The sequence below is a fragment of the Saccoglossus kowalevskii genome, chromosome 3 (assembly GCF_978046115.1).
Source record: "Saccoglossus kowalevskii chromosome 3, keSacKowa6.1, whole genome shotgun sequence".
NCBI lineage: Eukaryota > Metazoa > Hemichordata > Enteropneusta > Harrimaniidae > Saccoglossus > Saccoglossus kowalevskii.
Window position 1 is genome coordinate 249,579 of NC_140643.1, and position 16,475 is coordinate 266,053.

Below are 16,475 nucleotides of genomic sequence, written 5' to 3' on the forward strand. Positions count from 1 at the left end.
TGATGTATGTGTGAAGTTTGAGTTAGTCCAGGCATGTCCAAGATTTGTTAAAACAAGTTTGACAGAAATTGCATTGCCAAAAAATGGTTCATACATAAAGTATCATAGTAATTGGAGCTGGTAGCTAGGAGTTGAAAATGGAATTTTTTTTACAAAATATTGGCTAAAAATAGAGAACTGAAAATATTATTCTGAAATGATCAAATTTGACAGTAGTCTTTCCTTAATAACTGCATACATGTACCAAGTACGTATAAAAGCAGGTAGTTTTCAAAAAGAAATGAAAATAGCTTTAAGTTATTTTTTACAAAAAATGACAATAAAGATGAATTGAAGATGCTTTCACAAATCTGACCCAAGGTACCTACATACTAAGTATCAAAGCAACTAAGGTGATAGTTTTCAAGAAAAGGTCAGAATTATCTATATTTGTTAATCAAAATGGCAAAAATATTCACCAACAAGCAGCCTGTCATTCGAGATAGCTTCGCTGTTAGCAAAGCACATTTCAATTAAGAACTGAAGATATCATTAGAAAATGAACAATATGTAAAGTATCAAAGCAATCGGACTTGCTGTTTTCAACAAGAATTCAGAAATATCACTTTTTACAAAAAAATGACCAAAATATGCATCAAAATTGGATAATTGAAGATATCTTCATGAAATGAACAAATCTGAGAGATATTTACCTGAGATACCTATATGTATGGTATCAAATTTGTAAGCAATCAGACTTACGGTTTTTAACAAGAAGTCGAAAATGTCACTTTTTACCAAAATTACAAAAATATTCACCAAAACTAGAAAATTAAAGATATCATCACAAAATGCACAAATCTGAGCGAGGTTCACATGTAGTACCTATATATATTAGTCGAAAATATCACTTTTCATCAAAAATGGCAAAAAATATTCTCCAAAATTAGAGAATTGAAGATATCATCACAAAATGAACAAATCTGAGATAGGTCTACATGTAGTACCTATATATGCAATATCAAAGCAATCAGATTTGCGGTTTTTAACAAGAAGTAGAAAATATCACTTTTTACCAAAAATTACAAAAATATTCACCAAAAATAGAGATTTGAAGATATTATGAAATGAACAATTCTAAGAGAGGTCTACCCAAGGTACATATAAACCAAGTATCAAAGCACTCAGACTAAAAGTTTTCAAGAAGAAGTCGAAAAAATAAAACATTGACACAAAATGGCCACCATTCAGCCATTTTTAATAGGATTGTCAAACCAATATATATCTATGACATGATGAACCAACGACAAGCCCCAATCAGGAGGTTTCACTAGCCCCTTGGCGCTTGGCTTCTTTGAGCGGAAAGACTGAAACAGTTGTACCATAATAGAACTCAAAGCCAGTTTCAGTCCAGCAGACTCTGATAAAACTGGGAATAAAACTGACGGATATCCAAGAATTGTCGATATAGATATTCCTTGATCAAATAAATATAGGAAAAAATCGGCTACCTCGCTAAAAGAGAGACTGAGATGATCAATCTCCCTTCTGTCACATCAATCAATGTACAATCCCCATCTGGATTCGTACAAACGTCTGGTGCTGTCTGACTGTGTCGAAGCAAGGAACTTGGACAACTCTGCAGAAAAGCCTTACACTTGCACGAGTTTATTGACAGCCTCCACGTGTTAAGATGGAATAGCTGGATGGAAAACAGATCCGGCAACTCTATAGGTGACTTAACTAGAAGTTTCAGCAACATTGGAAACCAGACCTTCAATTGCCAGTTGTGCGCCACCAAAGTCAGAAGACAGGTGGTCTCGAGTCGTAACTTCACCTACACTTGGTGCACCAGTTTGAAGGGTGGGAAAGCGTACGCGTCCATGAGATTCCATGAGATCGATAGAGCATTTGTGGTGAAAGCGCTCGTCTCCGGGAGGAGTGACACGTATGTCGAGAGCTTGGCATTACTGTAACTGGCAAAGCCAGTCCGCTACCCATTGGGGGATGTGCCACTCGGTGTTCTAGAATCCAATACGTCTCGAGAAGGCATTCGCAGCACTGTTGCATATCCCCGGAAGGTGGTGAGCTCCACCTGGTTTTCCAGCCACCAAAAGACAATCTCCTCTGCTAGCTTTGACTATGTGGGGGAACGTGTCCCCCCCTCCTGAGGTGTTGTCTGTCCAAAGTAGGACTCTGTGGTGGTGTGCGACTTCCTGAAAATGTTTTAGAGACAACATGACGGTCTGCAACTCCAACTCCAACTCCAGTGATGTAGCGGTCCGAATATGCGAACGGCCATGTCGCTCAGACATAAAGTTCCATCAGATGACCACCCCATCCCTAGAGCGACGCGTCTGTAATGAGAGTCAGCAAGGGAGTCATCGGATCTAGGGGTATTCCTGTTTCCAAGTTCCGTGCGTGCTTCCACCAAAGGAGGGCCGCCATGGCTTGGTCCGACAATTGAACCATGAACGTCAGGTTCCGCATGTGGACCCTGTAGTCCAGTAAGCGCCTCTTAATCGGACGAGACCGGAGAGTTGCTAATGGAACCAGACAACACTCTGACTTAATTTTGCCAATAAGCCGCATCAGTTTGCGCATCGACACTGATCCCATCGACCGGAGTTGGCTGGCGAGTTCTGCAAGGAGTCGCATCGCTCTGAAGAGGGGCGAACAAGCCCTTGCACCGTGTCAAACTGCATACCAGAAAAACCAGGCTGTAGGATGGCAGTTGGTTATATTTATTAAAAAGCCCAACTCGTGGAGGAGCATTTGCTTCAGTCATACGTGCTCCACTAACACCTCCCTGTCTCAGTTGTGTAATCAGTCATCGAGATGTGGGTTAAGATAGACTGCTGACCGGTGTAGCAGCTGGGTTACCTGTCTTAGCACTCTGGTGAGGATAGATGGTGCCGTGCACAGACCGAAGTAAAGGGTGGTAAAGTCGTAAATGTTGCTCTCCAATGGGAATCTGAGATACACATTCCCATTCACCACTCATGAAGCCGGTAAGTCCAGGCTCAAGTCCAGCGATGCCAGGCAATCGCCCGAGTGCACTGACAGAAGTACCTGAGCTGGTGTTTCCATCCGGAAGTGCTTGAGTTCCACAAACCCGTTCAGCCGACTGAGGTCTACGACTGAACGCCACCCCCAACTCTTGGGAATGAGGAAGATGTGGGAATAGAACCCTGGAAATAAATGGGGGTTCTCCACTAGGCATATCGCCCTTTTTCCAGAAGGCTGCCTACTTCCTGGCAGATCATCTCTACCTTGACCTCAACCCTCGGCAAAAGACCTGAGGGGGATGAGGAGTCAAGGGAGTCTGGTCCCTGGAAGTGTCAGAAAGCCCACCACCAAAACCACATTTCTTGGGATTTTTCTGACGCTTCCCACTACTAGTCTTCTTCTGCCCTTTTGAAGGAAACCATGTGCGCATTGATCCTCGCTGGTTGTGACCCCGAGCGGAGGACTTACTGCCTGAGCCACCTTGCAGTTTTGATTTGAACTGTTGACCAGAAGGACTAGCTACCTTGGCCATTAGGGACGATTGCTTAAAATGGATATGCTGATCCTCAGCAACCGGCAAACCGTTCACCACATCTGCTAACCGGCCAGCAAATAGGCGGTCATGCCCCTAAGGCTTTCGCAGCAGGCGATCAAACTCGTCTACTGCTGGAGTAGGTTAGGCGCACATACTCAGAACTGCCTCTCGCTCAACCAAAACCGCTCTAGCCAAGAGGGCAGTATGGACTTGCAAGATATCACACATAGTGACTCTCTGCGCAGCCAGAGAATCAAGGTTCATTGCTAAGCACTCGGACGATCAGAACTTAGCAAGGTGAGCTGACGCCCTAACATCAAAGTTACTCATTCTATAAAATTGATTGGTCAAAGCTCTGGTGCCGGTCAAATGTCCATGCAACGTGGCCTTTCTGAACCGCACTACCCACCTTAACGAAGGTATGGGTAGCGGGGTTGGAACGGCGAACCCATGGAGAAGGCTGTGGTACCGCGTGAGTGTCCCACACCGGGGACCCATCAATGGTTCGCGTAGCCCCAATGGGGTATCAACTAACCCAATAAAAGGCGTGGGACATGACCGCACTGAAACCAGGTTCAAGCTGTTTGTCCGTTTCTCCCGAAGGGTACCAATCGCCCCCCTCCATTGCTCTCTGAGCCCCCTCCATAGCTTTGGTCACACAAGGTACCCAGGGGAGTTGGCCAGTGGGCGTGTTCTCCATGCTGGCAGTGGGAGGAGAGCACTGATGAGAATGGGTCCAATGGCGACTCTCCTGTCACAAGTGGCTTGGTAAAATGCAGAAAAGATGCCTGGTCAGCCCGAGCCTGAGGCAGGTGTTAGGAATATAGAGAATGACGCGTAAGGGAGTCAGATCATGACAACTCTCCAACAATTTCAGTTGTCGACCGGAGACGAGCCCCGTCGCGATTACCAAGTGAAGGGAGAGATTTTTCACTCACTGAATCAGACATATCATCGCTAGCTGCGGCTAGGGATTTCCCCTTCTTATGACTACTTTTACCAGCTTTTAATCGCTTGCCTTCAGCTTTCCACCTAGCCTCGCAATGCAACCACGTTTTAGGGTCCCATAGATCGCAGAGCCCCTCTAGGCAGAACCAGAGTCCCTGACACAGCCAAACAGGCATTTGCATAAAGCAGGTTGAGCATGTCTTATGTCTTGACTGCTGCCTCGGAACATTCTTCGTCTTTTTTGCAACTTAAGCATTTGATAAATTTTCAGTACATAAATGGCTGCCATTCGGCCATCTTTAATCAGATCTATATGATGTGCATATGTATAATGTCATGTATGATGTGTGTGTGAAGTTTGATTGTGATTGGTCCAGGCATTTCTAAGATGCACACACACACAAACGCACGGAGGTCAAAACATAAGTCCACATTTTCGGATTAATAGAACCTACCTCATCCAGACAAGTTAAGCATTTAGATTCACCACTTGGAGTTACACACTGTAATTAAAAAAAAAACATTCCAAATAAATGTCATGTATGAACTGTCATACTCTTATGCCCTGGTTTAGAGTACATCAAAGCTGATTATAAACAGATATATAGTATAAACAGTATTGTAATTTAATGTTTCTATGAAAGATATTTGAAATAAGTCAATGTAAATGCATTGTATTATAAACACAAAATATATATATATATGACCTAATATCTGAAGTTAAAGGTTTTGCGACATTTTTGGCATTAAATGGTTGCCATTTATCAATCTTGAAACAAATCATAAAACATGTGTCTGATATGATGTGTAGAGTCTGAACTTGATCGGCCAAAGTTTCAAAGTATCAATATTACGAAAAAACTACAAGTTACAGTACAATATGTTGTTAACATATCGGTTTACTACACCATTTAATTATCTGATCTTGAAAAGCATAATACTACGTCTGGTTCTCATCTTCATTCTGTCCATTTATATGTATTACAAATGTTTTATTTCAGCCAAATTTTAATATTTATCATGAATATTGTAAATTCTATTCACACCAAAACTGAATAATAAAATATATTTAGGTTTGAAAAAGATCTTATAAAATCAGTTATTTAGTTATTGTAACCAACAACAAAAAATGATGAGGAAATATAGCTCTGCTGTAAGCAATGCACATTTGAATTAAGAACTGAACATATCACTTTTTACCTAAGATGACAAAAATATTCATCAAAATTGGAGAATTGAAGATATTACCACGAAATGAACAAATCTGAGATTGGTATACATGTAGTATTATATATGTAATATCAAAACAATCGGTCTCAAAGTCAAAAATATCTCTTTTACAAAAAATGACAAAAATATTCTTCAAAATTGGAAAATTTGAGATTTTGACACAAAATGAACAAATTTTGGCGAGAACCATCCAAGGCACCTGTATATCAAATTTGGAAGCATTCAGAATTACAGTTTCGAAAAGTCAAAAATATCAATTTTGACCAAAAATCACAAAAATATTCAGAAAAATCCAAAATTTATAATTTTGGCACAAAATGAACAAATTCGAGAGAGATCTACCCAAGGTACTTGCATATCAAACTTGAAAACATTCTGACATGCGGTTTAGAAGAAGTTGAAATTGAAAATATTCATCAAAATTAGAGAATAAAAGATATCATCACAAAATGAACAAATCTGAGAGAGGTCCACATGTAGTACCTATATATGTAATATATAGTAAAAGTAATTGGACTTGCGGTTTTTAACAAGAAGTCGAACATATTCCTTTCGACCAAAACATTCACCAACAAGCAGCCTCTCGGCTGAGATAGCTCCACTGTTAGCAATGCACATTTCAGTTAAAGAACAGAAGATATCATTAGAAAATGAACAATATGCATAGTATCAATGCAATGGGACTTGCTGTTTTCAACAAGAATTCAAAAATATCATTTTTCACCATAAATGATTGTGGTTTTTAACAAGAAGAAAATATCACTTTTTACAAAAAAGGACAAACATTTCATCAAAATTAGAGAATTGAAGATATCATCATGGAATAAACAAATTTGAGAGTGGTCCACATGTAGTACCTATATATGTACTATCGAAGCAATTGGACTTGCGGTTTTTAACAAGAAGTTGAAAATATCACTTTTTACCAAAAATGACAAAAATGTTCATCAAAATTAGAGAATTGAAGATATCACGAAATGATCAAATCTCAGAAAGTCAACATGTAGCATCTATATATGTAATATCAAAGCAATTGGACTTGCGGTTTGTAACAAGAAGTCGAAAATATCACTTTTTACAAAAAAGAACAAAAATATTCATCAAAATTAGAGAATTGAAGATATCATCATGAAATAAACAAATTTGAGAGAGGTCCACATGTAGTACCTATATATGTAATATCAAAGCAATTGAACTTGTGGTTTTTAACAAGAAATCGAAAATATCACTTTTTACCAAAATATTCACCAAAATTGGAGAATTGAAGATACATGTATCATCACGAAATGAACAAATCTGAGAAAGGTCTACACAAATACATACACACAAAGTATCAAAGCATTCAGGCTTGTAATTTTCAAGAAGAAGTCGAAAAAGTAAAACATTGACACAGACGACGGGCGTCGGACGCCAGACAATCCTCATATGATAAGCTCCGCTCGACAAGTCGACAGCGGAGCTAAAAATAGAGAATTTGAAATTTTGACATGAAATGAACAAATCTGAGAAAGAACCATCCAAGGTACTTGCATACCTGTTGATTATCCAAAAAGAACTATATACATAGTTTCATTAAAATTGTATGAGTGTTATTTAAAGTCTTTTGCATGTGGTAAAAATATCATTTGCTACATGTGTTGAAATGGACACAGAATAAGTGGTCAGCGTGAGTAACACTTGAGCGAAATGATGCTAGATCTTGTGGTAAATTGGTACTAGGTCTACTGCTGAAACGGTATTGTTCTAGTGAGAAAATGTACAAAATGCGAGGAGCATTATTATCACATTGTCACCGGAACGGCGTATTGTCATTTTATTGTAGCACTTTGCTGCATTACAATAAATATTTGTGTACAAGAGTAAATGTATCATTCATTCAAATGAAAAGATTGAGAGTGTATATTATTTTTATTTGCCTTCATCTTACTTTTTTCTAAATATGGGAGATAGGAAAAATATAAGCCTGTGATTTTGAAAATGCTATTGGGAAATGTAAATAGTAAAATGCTTCTCGATCTAGCAAAGACTGTATTGTTAATGTTAGATAGTCTCTGCTAGAGGTATTGGTCAATGACAAACATAGTCCCCAATTTAGTGCGAGTGTGAACGCTGAAAAGTAGTTGTGGAAATCTATCCTATTTAAGCCAAATTAAGGGGTAAATGTGTTAGATGCCACGCAATTGTGGACATATACAACTGTACTTAGTATTGTAAATTCATGAGATGTATATAATTTTTTTTAAAGAGTGATAAAAGAAATGTTGCATTTCCTTGGTATTTGTCATTTAGGAACTATGAAATACCTGAATGCGAGTTTATCGGCAATAAGTTATTGAGTTGCAAGTGTTTTTTATTCGTCAATGTTGGGATGGGGTTAGTGGGGATATGTCATAGTTTAGAACAAAGTTCTGAATTTTGCGCACTGAGATTTAATACAAAGTGACACTGGAAGGGTGTGAATCCACAGATACCATTGGCTGGCAATGCCCTCAAAAGCTAGACGGCTGTTCATTTTCCTATCGCAGTATCTAGTTCTTGGCTCCACTGAGCGAAAACAAGGTTACGTTGAAGCATACACAGGCATGATTTCCTGTTTAGCGAGTTCACATGTTTTTACCAATGATAACTACTAGTATACTTCTATGATTTCAACGCCGATATGTCCACTGCTATTTTAACGAAACATAAAACTTATTACTACTAGTTTATAATTTTTGCTGATCTCTTTTAACTTTATACAAGTTAAAATTTGTATAGTCCCTCTATCCTTTTTTTTTTTTTTCTTCAATCCGGGTTGCGGGTAAACTTCTAGTCCACAGCAGAGTTAGACGGACTGTGTCGCAAACGTACAGACATAAGTTATCACTAAACATGCACTTTATCTCTTCACGTATACTATCGTTTCTATGTCCTAATTATCTCATTGACCACACCAACTACAGCGAATTTGACACCTCTGTGAACTGTGACTCCTTTTGAAGCCTGCCATTGTTTTCAGGTAATAGATGGCGAGTAACACATGAATTCTATTTTATATAATAATAATAATAATAATAATAATAATAATAATAATAATAATAATAATAATAATAATAATAATTTATTGACATCATTCTGTTTGAAGAGATCATACAGTCAAGTGCTAAACTAATAGTTAAAATTAAAAAAAAAATTAAAAAAAATTAAAAAAGGAAGAAATAAATATGTAGTTTAAATAAATAAATAAATAAATAAATAAATAAATAAATAAATAAATAAATAAATAAATAAATAAATAAATAAATACAGATATAAAATTATGAAATATTGATATATATATTTAAAATGCACCACATTCTCTAATATAGTTCTTAAGTTCCTTATCTACATTGCTCATAATGTATATGAACTTGTCATCTGGTTTCATCAAATTAAAATAGGGATGTATATAAGCAATTTTTCCAAACAGCTTACCTCTTGCATTTTTATGACTTAGACAATCAATCACGAAATGGAATTCAGCCTCCACTGCATCCGTATCACACTTTTTGCATACCCTTTTTTCAAACTTTATTTTTGGTCTAACATGCCTACCCTTCTCTATTATTAGACCATGGTCACTTATCCTGAATTTACAAATACTTTTTCTATAGTGGGGATCCTCAATTTGTGTTAAATATCCATTTTGAATTCATTTTTCAATTTACAATAAGTTCTTAATTTGTTATTTTCACCTGATGATGATTTTTTTGAGATTATTTGTTTTTCCCATAATTCAATAAAATTCTTTTCTATTTGGCTACTTATTTGTTGTATATTTTTCTTACCTCTACTCCAAAATCCATTTATTTCACTTCCTATTATTTCCTGCACTGATTTTGCCCATTTTAGCTGATTATTAATATTGCATGTAATTGCATCATTTATTAGGATGTGTTTTTTTGGTATTGAAAATATGATGCCAATATCTAATCATCATTTTATTTATAAAGACTGATATTGGTTGCCTGCCCAGTTCACCACGCACTGCTAAGTTTGTTGACGTCTGATTAACTTGTAGTAACATTTTAGACATTTTAAGGTTGAGAATTTCTGGGTAACTTCTATCTGTGTATTTTTCTGAACCCCAAATCTTATAGGCTGACCACGTGTTTTTATTGACATAAAATCGTATATTCACCATGGTTAGGTATTGGTGTGTGTATGGTTGGTTTAAGATGGCATGATACTGCTAAGGTTTTTTTTTTGATTATTTATTTAAGTGTGTATATTAATAAGTTCTTTCAGTAATTTGCTAGAACCGATGCATGCTGTTCACATGTGAATTGTTTCTATAGTACAATAATTTGATAAACAGCCATGAAGGTATCTTCATGAAACAACTCTTCTCATAAAATCTGAAAATTGTTCTTTGTTTCAGTAAGATACATGTAAATATGAACCTAGGATTAAAGTTACCATGATAAAACGCACTCGATCTCGCCACTACGTTATATATGCAAGTGTTCACAGCCTGTCATGACGGACAATCTATATTCGAGTCTATGCGTGAATGAACATAAAAAAAAATGTATATAAACAAAACAGAAATCGGCATATGAAGTATGTTGTGACCAGGTATTTAAATGGCAAATTACACTGGCAACATGAAGGAAAAGTGACTTCATCCTGGTGAATCTAGTCTAGCTAGGCCGTTGATCACAGAGCATTCCTGTACCCGGGCCATTCAACTCAATTGCTACGGATAATGTTTACATCTCGCAGAGTAAAACCCTCTCATACGCCATTTTATCTGCATACATTGTATAATATATTTACTATACATTTTACCACACGCAAATGACTCATTTCACCCCAGCATAAGCCTGTTTCCCCAGGATGTTTTTTTCCACTGGCAAATGATTCATTTTACCCCTCGCATATGCCATTTCGCATATGCCATTTTTACCACTCGAATACGCCACATTTTTCTACTTGATACTCACATATGGTACTTTTGTTTGGTCATACATACCTGCATGTTTGGTTAATTTATGCAAATTAGGTAATTAGTAAGCACAAAAATTAACCCTAAACTGAACATGTATATGGCTTATGAGTGGTTGAGTTGCATTGTCCCACAATGAAAATGCTTAAAATTGGCTAATTAATATGCAAATTATCATTAGTATGCACAAATTTCAACCAAAAAATACTCAGTTATGCATAATATTCCATGCAACTGCGACTGCTATGGCTGGCATACCAGACTCTTTGATTAGAATTAATGTTCTATGGTTTACACATCAGCATTTTCTGATTTTTATATAATTTTGCAAAAACTTCAGTCTCTCCATTCAGTATGACAATGGCTCATTGATGCACTTTATTATAATTCAGAAATACATTCACATATATAAGAGATTTCGTCAAAATTCCTGAAATAATCTTATTATTTCATGTGCATTTTGTCAGGAATAAAATGGAACCATTCAGACCATAAAACAAGGAAGACTGTAAGAAAAACAAGGCCATCCCAATAATCCAAAATTCAACCTGTAAATGCAACATGCTTACCTTAGAGGTTTCATTTTCAAATATGTCTTGTAGAAGACTTGTTTTAAACTGAATACCAACAGCTGAAGAAGACAATGTAAAACTGTTAAAACCATATTGTAGCAAACATGTGTTTCACATAAATATTTTGGGAGTTGAAAGTTGGACAATTGAGTGTTGACAATTTGCTTCATTCAAAGTTGGATACATACATGTAGAAATTAGTGAATATACATGGTGTGTGATGTGTACAGTTTAATTTAAGATAATCAATCAAGGTAAGTCAGGGATATAGTTTTGGATCAGCATTTATAAAAAAAATGGATGACAGTTGTTGTCAGCATCCTTTATTTCATGTTTTTGTCATATTACCTCAAACCCTGCAAATGGAAGTGTGCATGGAATCATGGAAAAAACGGTGTGCATTGTGATAACTGTCATAAAGGTGATTGACAGGTCATACTCTGGAAGGACAGTGGAATCTATCAGGTGTGGTTGTGAATAGGTGATTTTTTGTACAATTGCGAGATCTCGCGGGATGTATGAAAGACGCATGTCGAAAAAGTCGAACGATTTGATTTTTAACTAGAATTTCTTTATTTCGTAACTCACATCGACCGACCGATCTTCGACAGAGGAATATTGCTTCGGAATACCCATACCTAATCGAAATTGCCTATCATGAAATGTGGGCAGCACATGATTAAGCATGGAAATGTCCATCAAAATACTTTGCGTTTGTCGAATCCCATGCGATGTTTGACGCCACTACGACGCTATGACCTTTGTTTGTCCTGTTTTTACGTTCGATTTCACGCATAACGCGTGATTCTCGCAATGAACGGAAAATGGTCTATTACATATATAATGCTATACCATTACATAATACTATGTTATTATTGACACGTTATTATATATTTAAATGTAAAATTGTTGGGACAAAACCAGACATTGGTGGTTTTAGATCATATATCAAATTAATTTACCATACAGAGAAGAAAGTCGCAATTATAGAAAACAGACAGGGAAGTCACAATAAAAAATGGGGAGAATTCATTGATTATTTTGAAGCATAAGTTTGTATTTGTGTAGTAACATGTATTGTATTTGTGTATTGTATCTTTGTTTTGTTAAGCATATCAATAAAATAAAAGGTGGAATCTACCAGGTGTGCTGTTATTTGAATAATAAAGGATGTTTATGATCTACTGAGTTGCCTACGTGACCCAGCTGCCAGCAAGATCACATTCTGATTGGCTTATGTGGAAACCCAGGTGGTGACACTGAATCATGCCTATAAATTGGATGGACTCAGGACAGTTTGGGATCTTCATTTCAACTTGGTATCCAGTGTGTTCTGCTATGATATAGTGTGACAAGTGATACAGGCTACAACCATCTTTCTTTGAGACTTGTATGAACTGCTCTGCGATCTCCTGTGTTCAGCGGTGCCCTCCTCTGCAAGCAAGACTCCTGTATTTCTTCGTTGTTGTGTTGCAGAAACCTGGAACTGTGAGTTATCACCAATGCACACTTCCCTAAGCAATTCCCTGTTTTAGTGACTTTATTCATTGTATTTTTCTGTGCTTTATTTCTTGTAATTATTTTGAGAGGTATTAAAGCCAGAAGCTTTAACTCAATATTTTGGTGTATGTGCATTTCATTTCCAGTACTATTGTCTTGTCTACCCCCATACTAGCAGTGAAAGAACCCCCTGTTCAGTGTGAGTTCTGTGGGTGCCCTCTCATTAGCGATAAGCAGGCCTTACACTGTGACAGTTGTTAATTTTGAATCAGATGATGATGTATACTAATACCTTGTTATTCTAGGTGCCAAGTTTTATCAATATATGTCAAAACAAAGTCATCGCTTGAATGACAGAAGTAATTGATTTTGGTGCATTTTAGCAATGAAATGATTGCAAGTTATCAATCATTTCAATGTGACTGATATTTGGGTCATCTAAAATATAACATGCATCTGAGTTGAGCTATGATACAGTGTTTTGTTGAACTATCCCAGACAAAAAAATATTTGATGTCGAAACTAAAAATAGAACATTCAAAGTAACTCACCTGCAATGATGGCATTTTGTAATGTTACAACAGAACTGGAAGTTACAATACTGTCATTGTACATTCCTATAAAAATACCAAATAATATTTATTCAAGCAATAGCAATGATAAGAATGTCACATATGAATACAATTCAAAGGTTGTGCTGATAGAATCAGCAATATGGTTGCTATTTTCAGTGTTGGTACCACTTGTATTTCAGTATCGACACTGCTTGTATCAGTGTCATCACTGCCTGTATCACAGTGACATCACTGCCTGTGTCACAGTGTCAGCACTTCTTTTCTTGTAATATTAGAACTACTTATACTCTACCTGCATCAAGAGGAACAGAATACAGAAATTTGCCTTCTCCTAAATCTGCAGATCTCTTATAATAATCCTCCTGTATTGTATTGGGATTTTTAGAGAGAAAATCACTGCAAAAATAAATACAACAAAAATCGATGATGGTTAGGTTCACTTAAGAGCCAATCAAATTTTTATATTTCTTAGGTAAGTCAAAAATGCTGTGAAAGATGTATTTAGAACCAAAAAAACGTGCAGACAACTAAACAAGCTTGACAATCATTTTACGTAACAACTTTTGTGCAAAATTATAGTGGTTTTGAGCATCAACATGACTAGTTTTATGTATAATCTACTTTACAATTTGTACAAGTGAAATATATTGAAAAATGTACATGTGGAGAAATATGTACCTTGTCATTTCAGACTCATCATTCCATAAAATTCTTGTGAGACCACTATGAGTTCCAACAAACTGTAAGATCACACTGTCACTAAAATAACAAAACTTAATGTCAATTAGAAATGGCAAGTTTTGATGATAAAAATATCCCAAAATTAAAGCAAATGCTCTAACCAATGAAATGACCTTTAACCTGAGAAATCAGAATATGTTTGTCATTGAGAATATATACTCGGTTGAATGTATATCTACCATAGTGTTGATCAAACTTAGTGTGCAATGTCTTTAACATAACTCTGTACAAAGATACAGACGAATGCTTTCTAAGTTTTATATACATGTACATTTGTATATCTAAATAAGAAAATATTGCATTACAAATTTATGACAACACAAGTCAAGTATTTTCATTTGTATATACTTTGCATTGTCACGAGTAATCTTGGAAAATTCAGTCAAAACAAGATGATCACATTAAAAGCATTTAATTTTCACTGATAATAAATTTCACGCATACATGCATTTGCTGAGTACCAAATTCACTTATTTTCCAGGAAAACAAGTTCTATTGTAATTTTACATGTTCATAGTATTTTAATTTGGCAGATTTGACTATCAGTGAAAATAGCAAAATTAATGCTTTTACAGTATCATATTAGTTATATATGGCAACAGTATGCTTTTAATTTGTCCTATTACATCAACCGATATTCAGAAGAAAAATATACAATTCAAAAGCAGAAAACAAAATTATCAAAGTTTTTTGCCAAAAGTTTAGTCTAATAAACTAAGGTTTTATTTCTGCCTAAACAGTGGTCAAACATTGATGGGAAAAAGTTGGATAATTACTTTCCTACAAATATAATGTGAGGACATATATTTACCTTTGTGTATTCAATTAATATTATATTATAGAAATCATACAATAAATGACTTATTCTGATTATAGGTGGGTGACTGTTGAATTGTCTATCAGAAACTATAATACAGGAACTCTACATATACACTGTACAGACTAAAGAGTGCTTAGTGCATGCCACAACTACTGGTACCACATAATACACAATACCTAACGACATGTGTATCACCACTTACCCTGCTACAATATACTCTTGTGTAATATTCAGTCTAGGTTTGGATGATATGTGGTTATAGGAAGTATCACTATTCAGTGGTACAGATGTATCGTCAGAGTGAGGCCTATAGACAGTAAAAAAATCTGAAGCCTCAACAGGTTCATTAAAACCAGAAATGTACTAGGACAAATCAGGTTCTCCTAATTTGTAAATATAATACTATACACACTTTAACTGATGCATGTGTACCCAAATTACCTGATAGAGTCAGGTGTGGCAAACATACTTCTCCAATAATCTTCCAAATTAGATGTTACAATCGCATCAATCAAGAGAATATTTATTAGGTCTTTATCACCTACAAATAAATGAAATTGTTGTTAGATTGTCCATAACAACATGAGGTAAGTATCAAGTTGAAAAAATACAATATGCATTATTGTCGCTAAAAGAATATCCTTTAACAATGTTGAATACGTATCCCTTCAAAATTCTCACCAAATACAAATGTTTACCATTTCAAGGCAATGTTTCATATTCTTGTGGTGTGAATTTTAGATTATCATCATTAATTCAAGAACAATTCACCTCGATATTGGTAAAATAGTTTTGCCAAAGTTCTTACTTTTTAACAATATAAGTGACTATCATCATAGTTTATAAGTGTTCTTTAATCAACTGTGTAGTACATATTTTTCATGTAAACATTCTGATGTTTGATAAAATAAGGGTAAAAACGATTTATTTCTGGTCATGAGATGTTCAAAAAATAGTATTATAATGCATCTTTTCAATCTTTATAGTTTAAGAAACCTGAATAAAATGAAGTTGTGCATGGCTTCTTTTAAAATGATGTGTACACTGATAATTAACTAATTTAATTTTTACCTCAAGAATGGAAGCTTAAAAACAATGGGTAAAACATCTCAATACAATAGAGATATAACTTACATTTATCATCATCAGTATTATTCACATTGAGTATAACAGCTTCTAATTTACTCATTCTTTTGCTTTCTTCATTTGTTAATGTACAGTAAATCCTAAAAACAACACAGGCTGAATAAAATCTCATATCTTGCCACTGACTGAAGTGACCAACAAACTCATGTATCATAGGTACCATTAATTATGATGCAAAATAGGACTGCAAGATACACCAATCATAATAACTCTCACTCGACAAACGTTAGACCATGGTGTTCTGTTATAATTTATGTTTTTGGGTATATAGATATTATCACCATATTATCAAGCATAATATTCAAGAAACACTCATACACAGCTTACTTACAAATTATGTCAAACTTACCATGGTCCAGCCTTGGCTAATGATAGATTCCTGTTATTTTGAAGTTTTTCAAGTCCTATAGAAGAATAATCAGTACTGTGAAGTAATTTATGAAGTGTAATACAC

At 35.6% G+C, this 16,475-nt stretch overlaps 1 protein-coding gene across 2 annotated transcripts in view; it reads right to left on the reverse strand.

Annotated features, from left to right (window-relative positions):
• The window catches only part of LOC102808683 (voltage-dependent calcium channel subunit alpha-2/delta-3-like), a 311,772-nt gene that overhangs the window by 60,209 nt on the left and 235,088 nt on the right, over window positions 1-16,475 (reverse strand). For both annotated transcript variants that reach the window (XM_085496670.1, XM_085496668.1), the window contains exons 21-28: window positions 16,371-16,425; window positions 16,010-16,101; window positions 15,317-15,416; window positions 13,993-14,073; window positions 13,607-13,710; window positions 13,291-13,356; window positions 11,237-11,298; window positions 4,927-4,974 (exon numbers count right to left, since the gene is read on the reverse strand). In XM_085496670.1, the coding sequence (XP_085352796.1) occupies window positions 4,927-4,974; window positions 11,237-11,298; window positions 13,291-13,356; window positions 13,607-13,710; window positions 13,993-14,073; window positions 15,317-15,416; window positions 16,010-16,101; window positions 16,371-16,425 (608 nt within the window). The remainder of the gene's footprint in view (window positions 1-4,926; window positions 4,975-11,236; window positions 11,299-13,290; window positions 13,357-13,606; window positions 13,711-13,992; window positions 14,074-15,316; window positions 15,417-16,009; window positions 16,102-16,370; window positions 16,426-16,475) is intronic.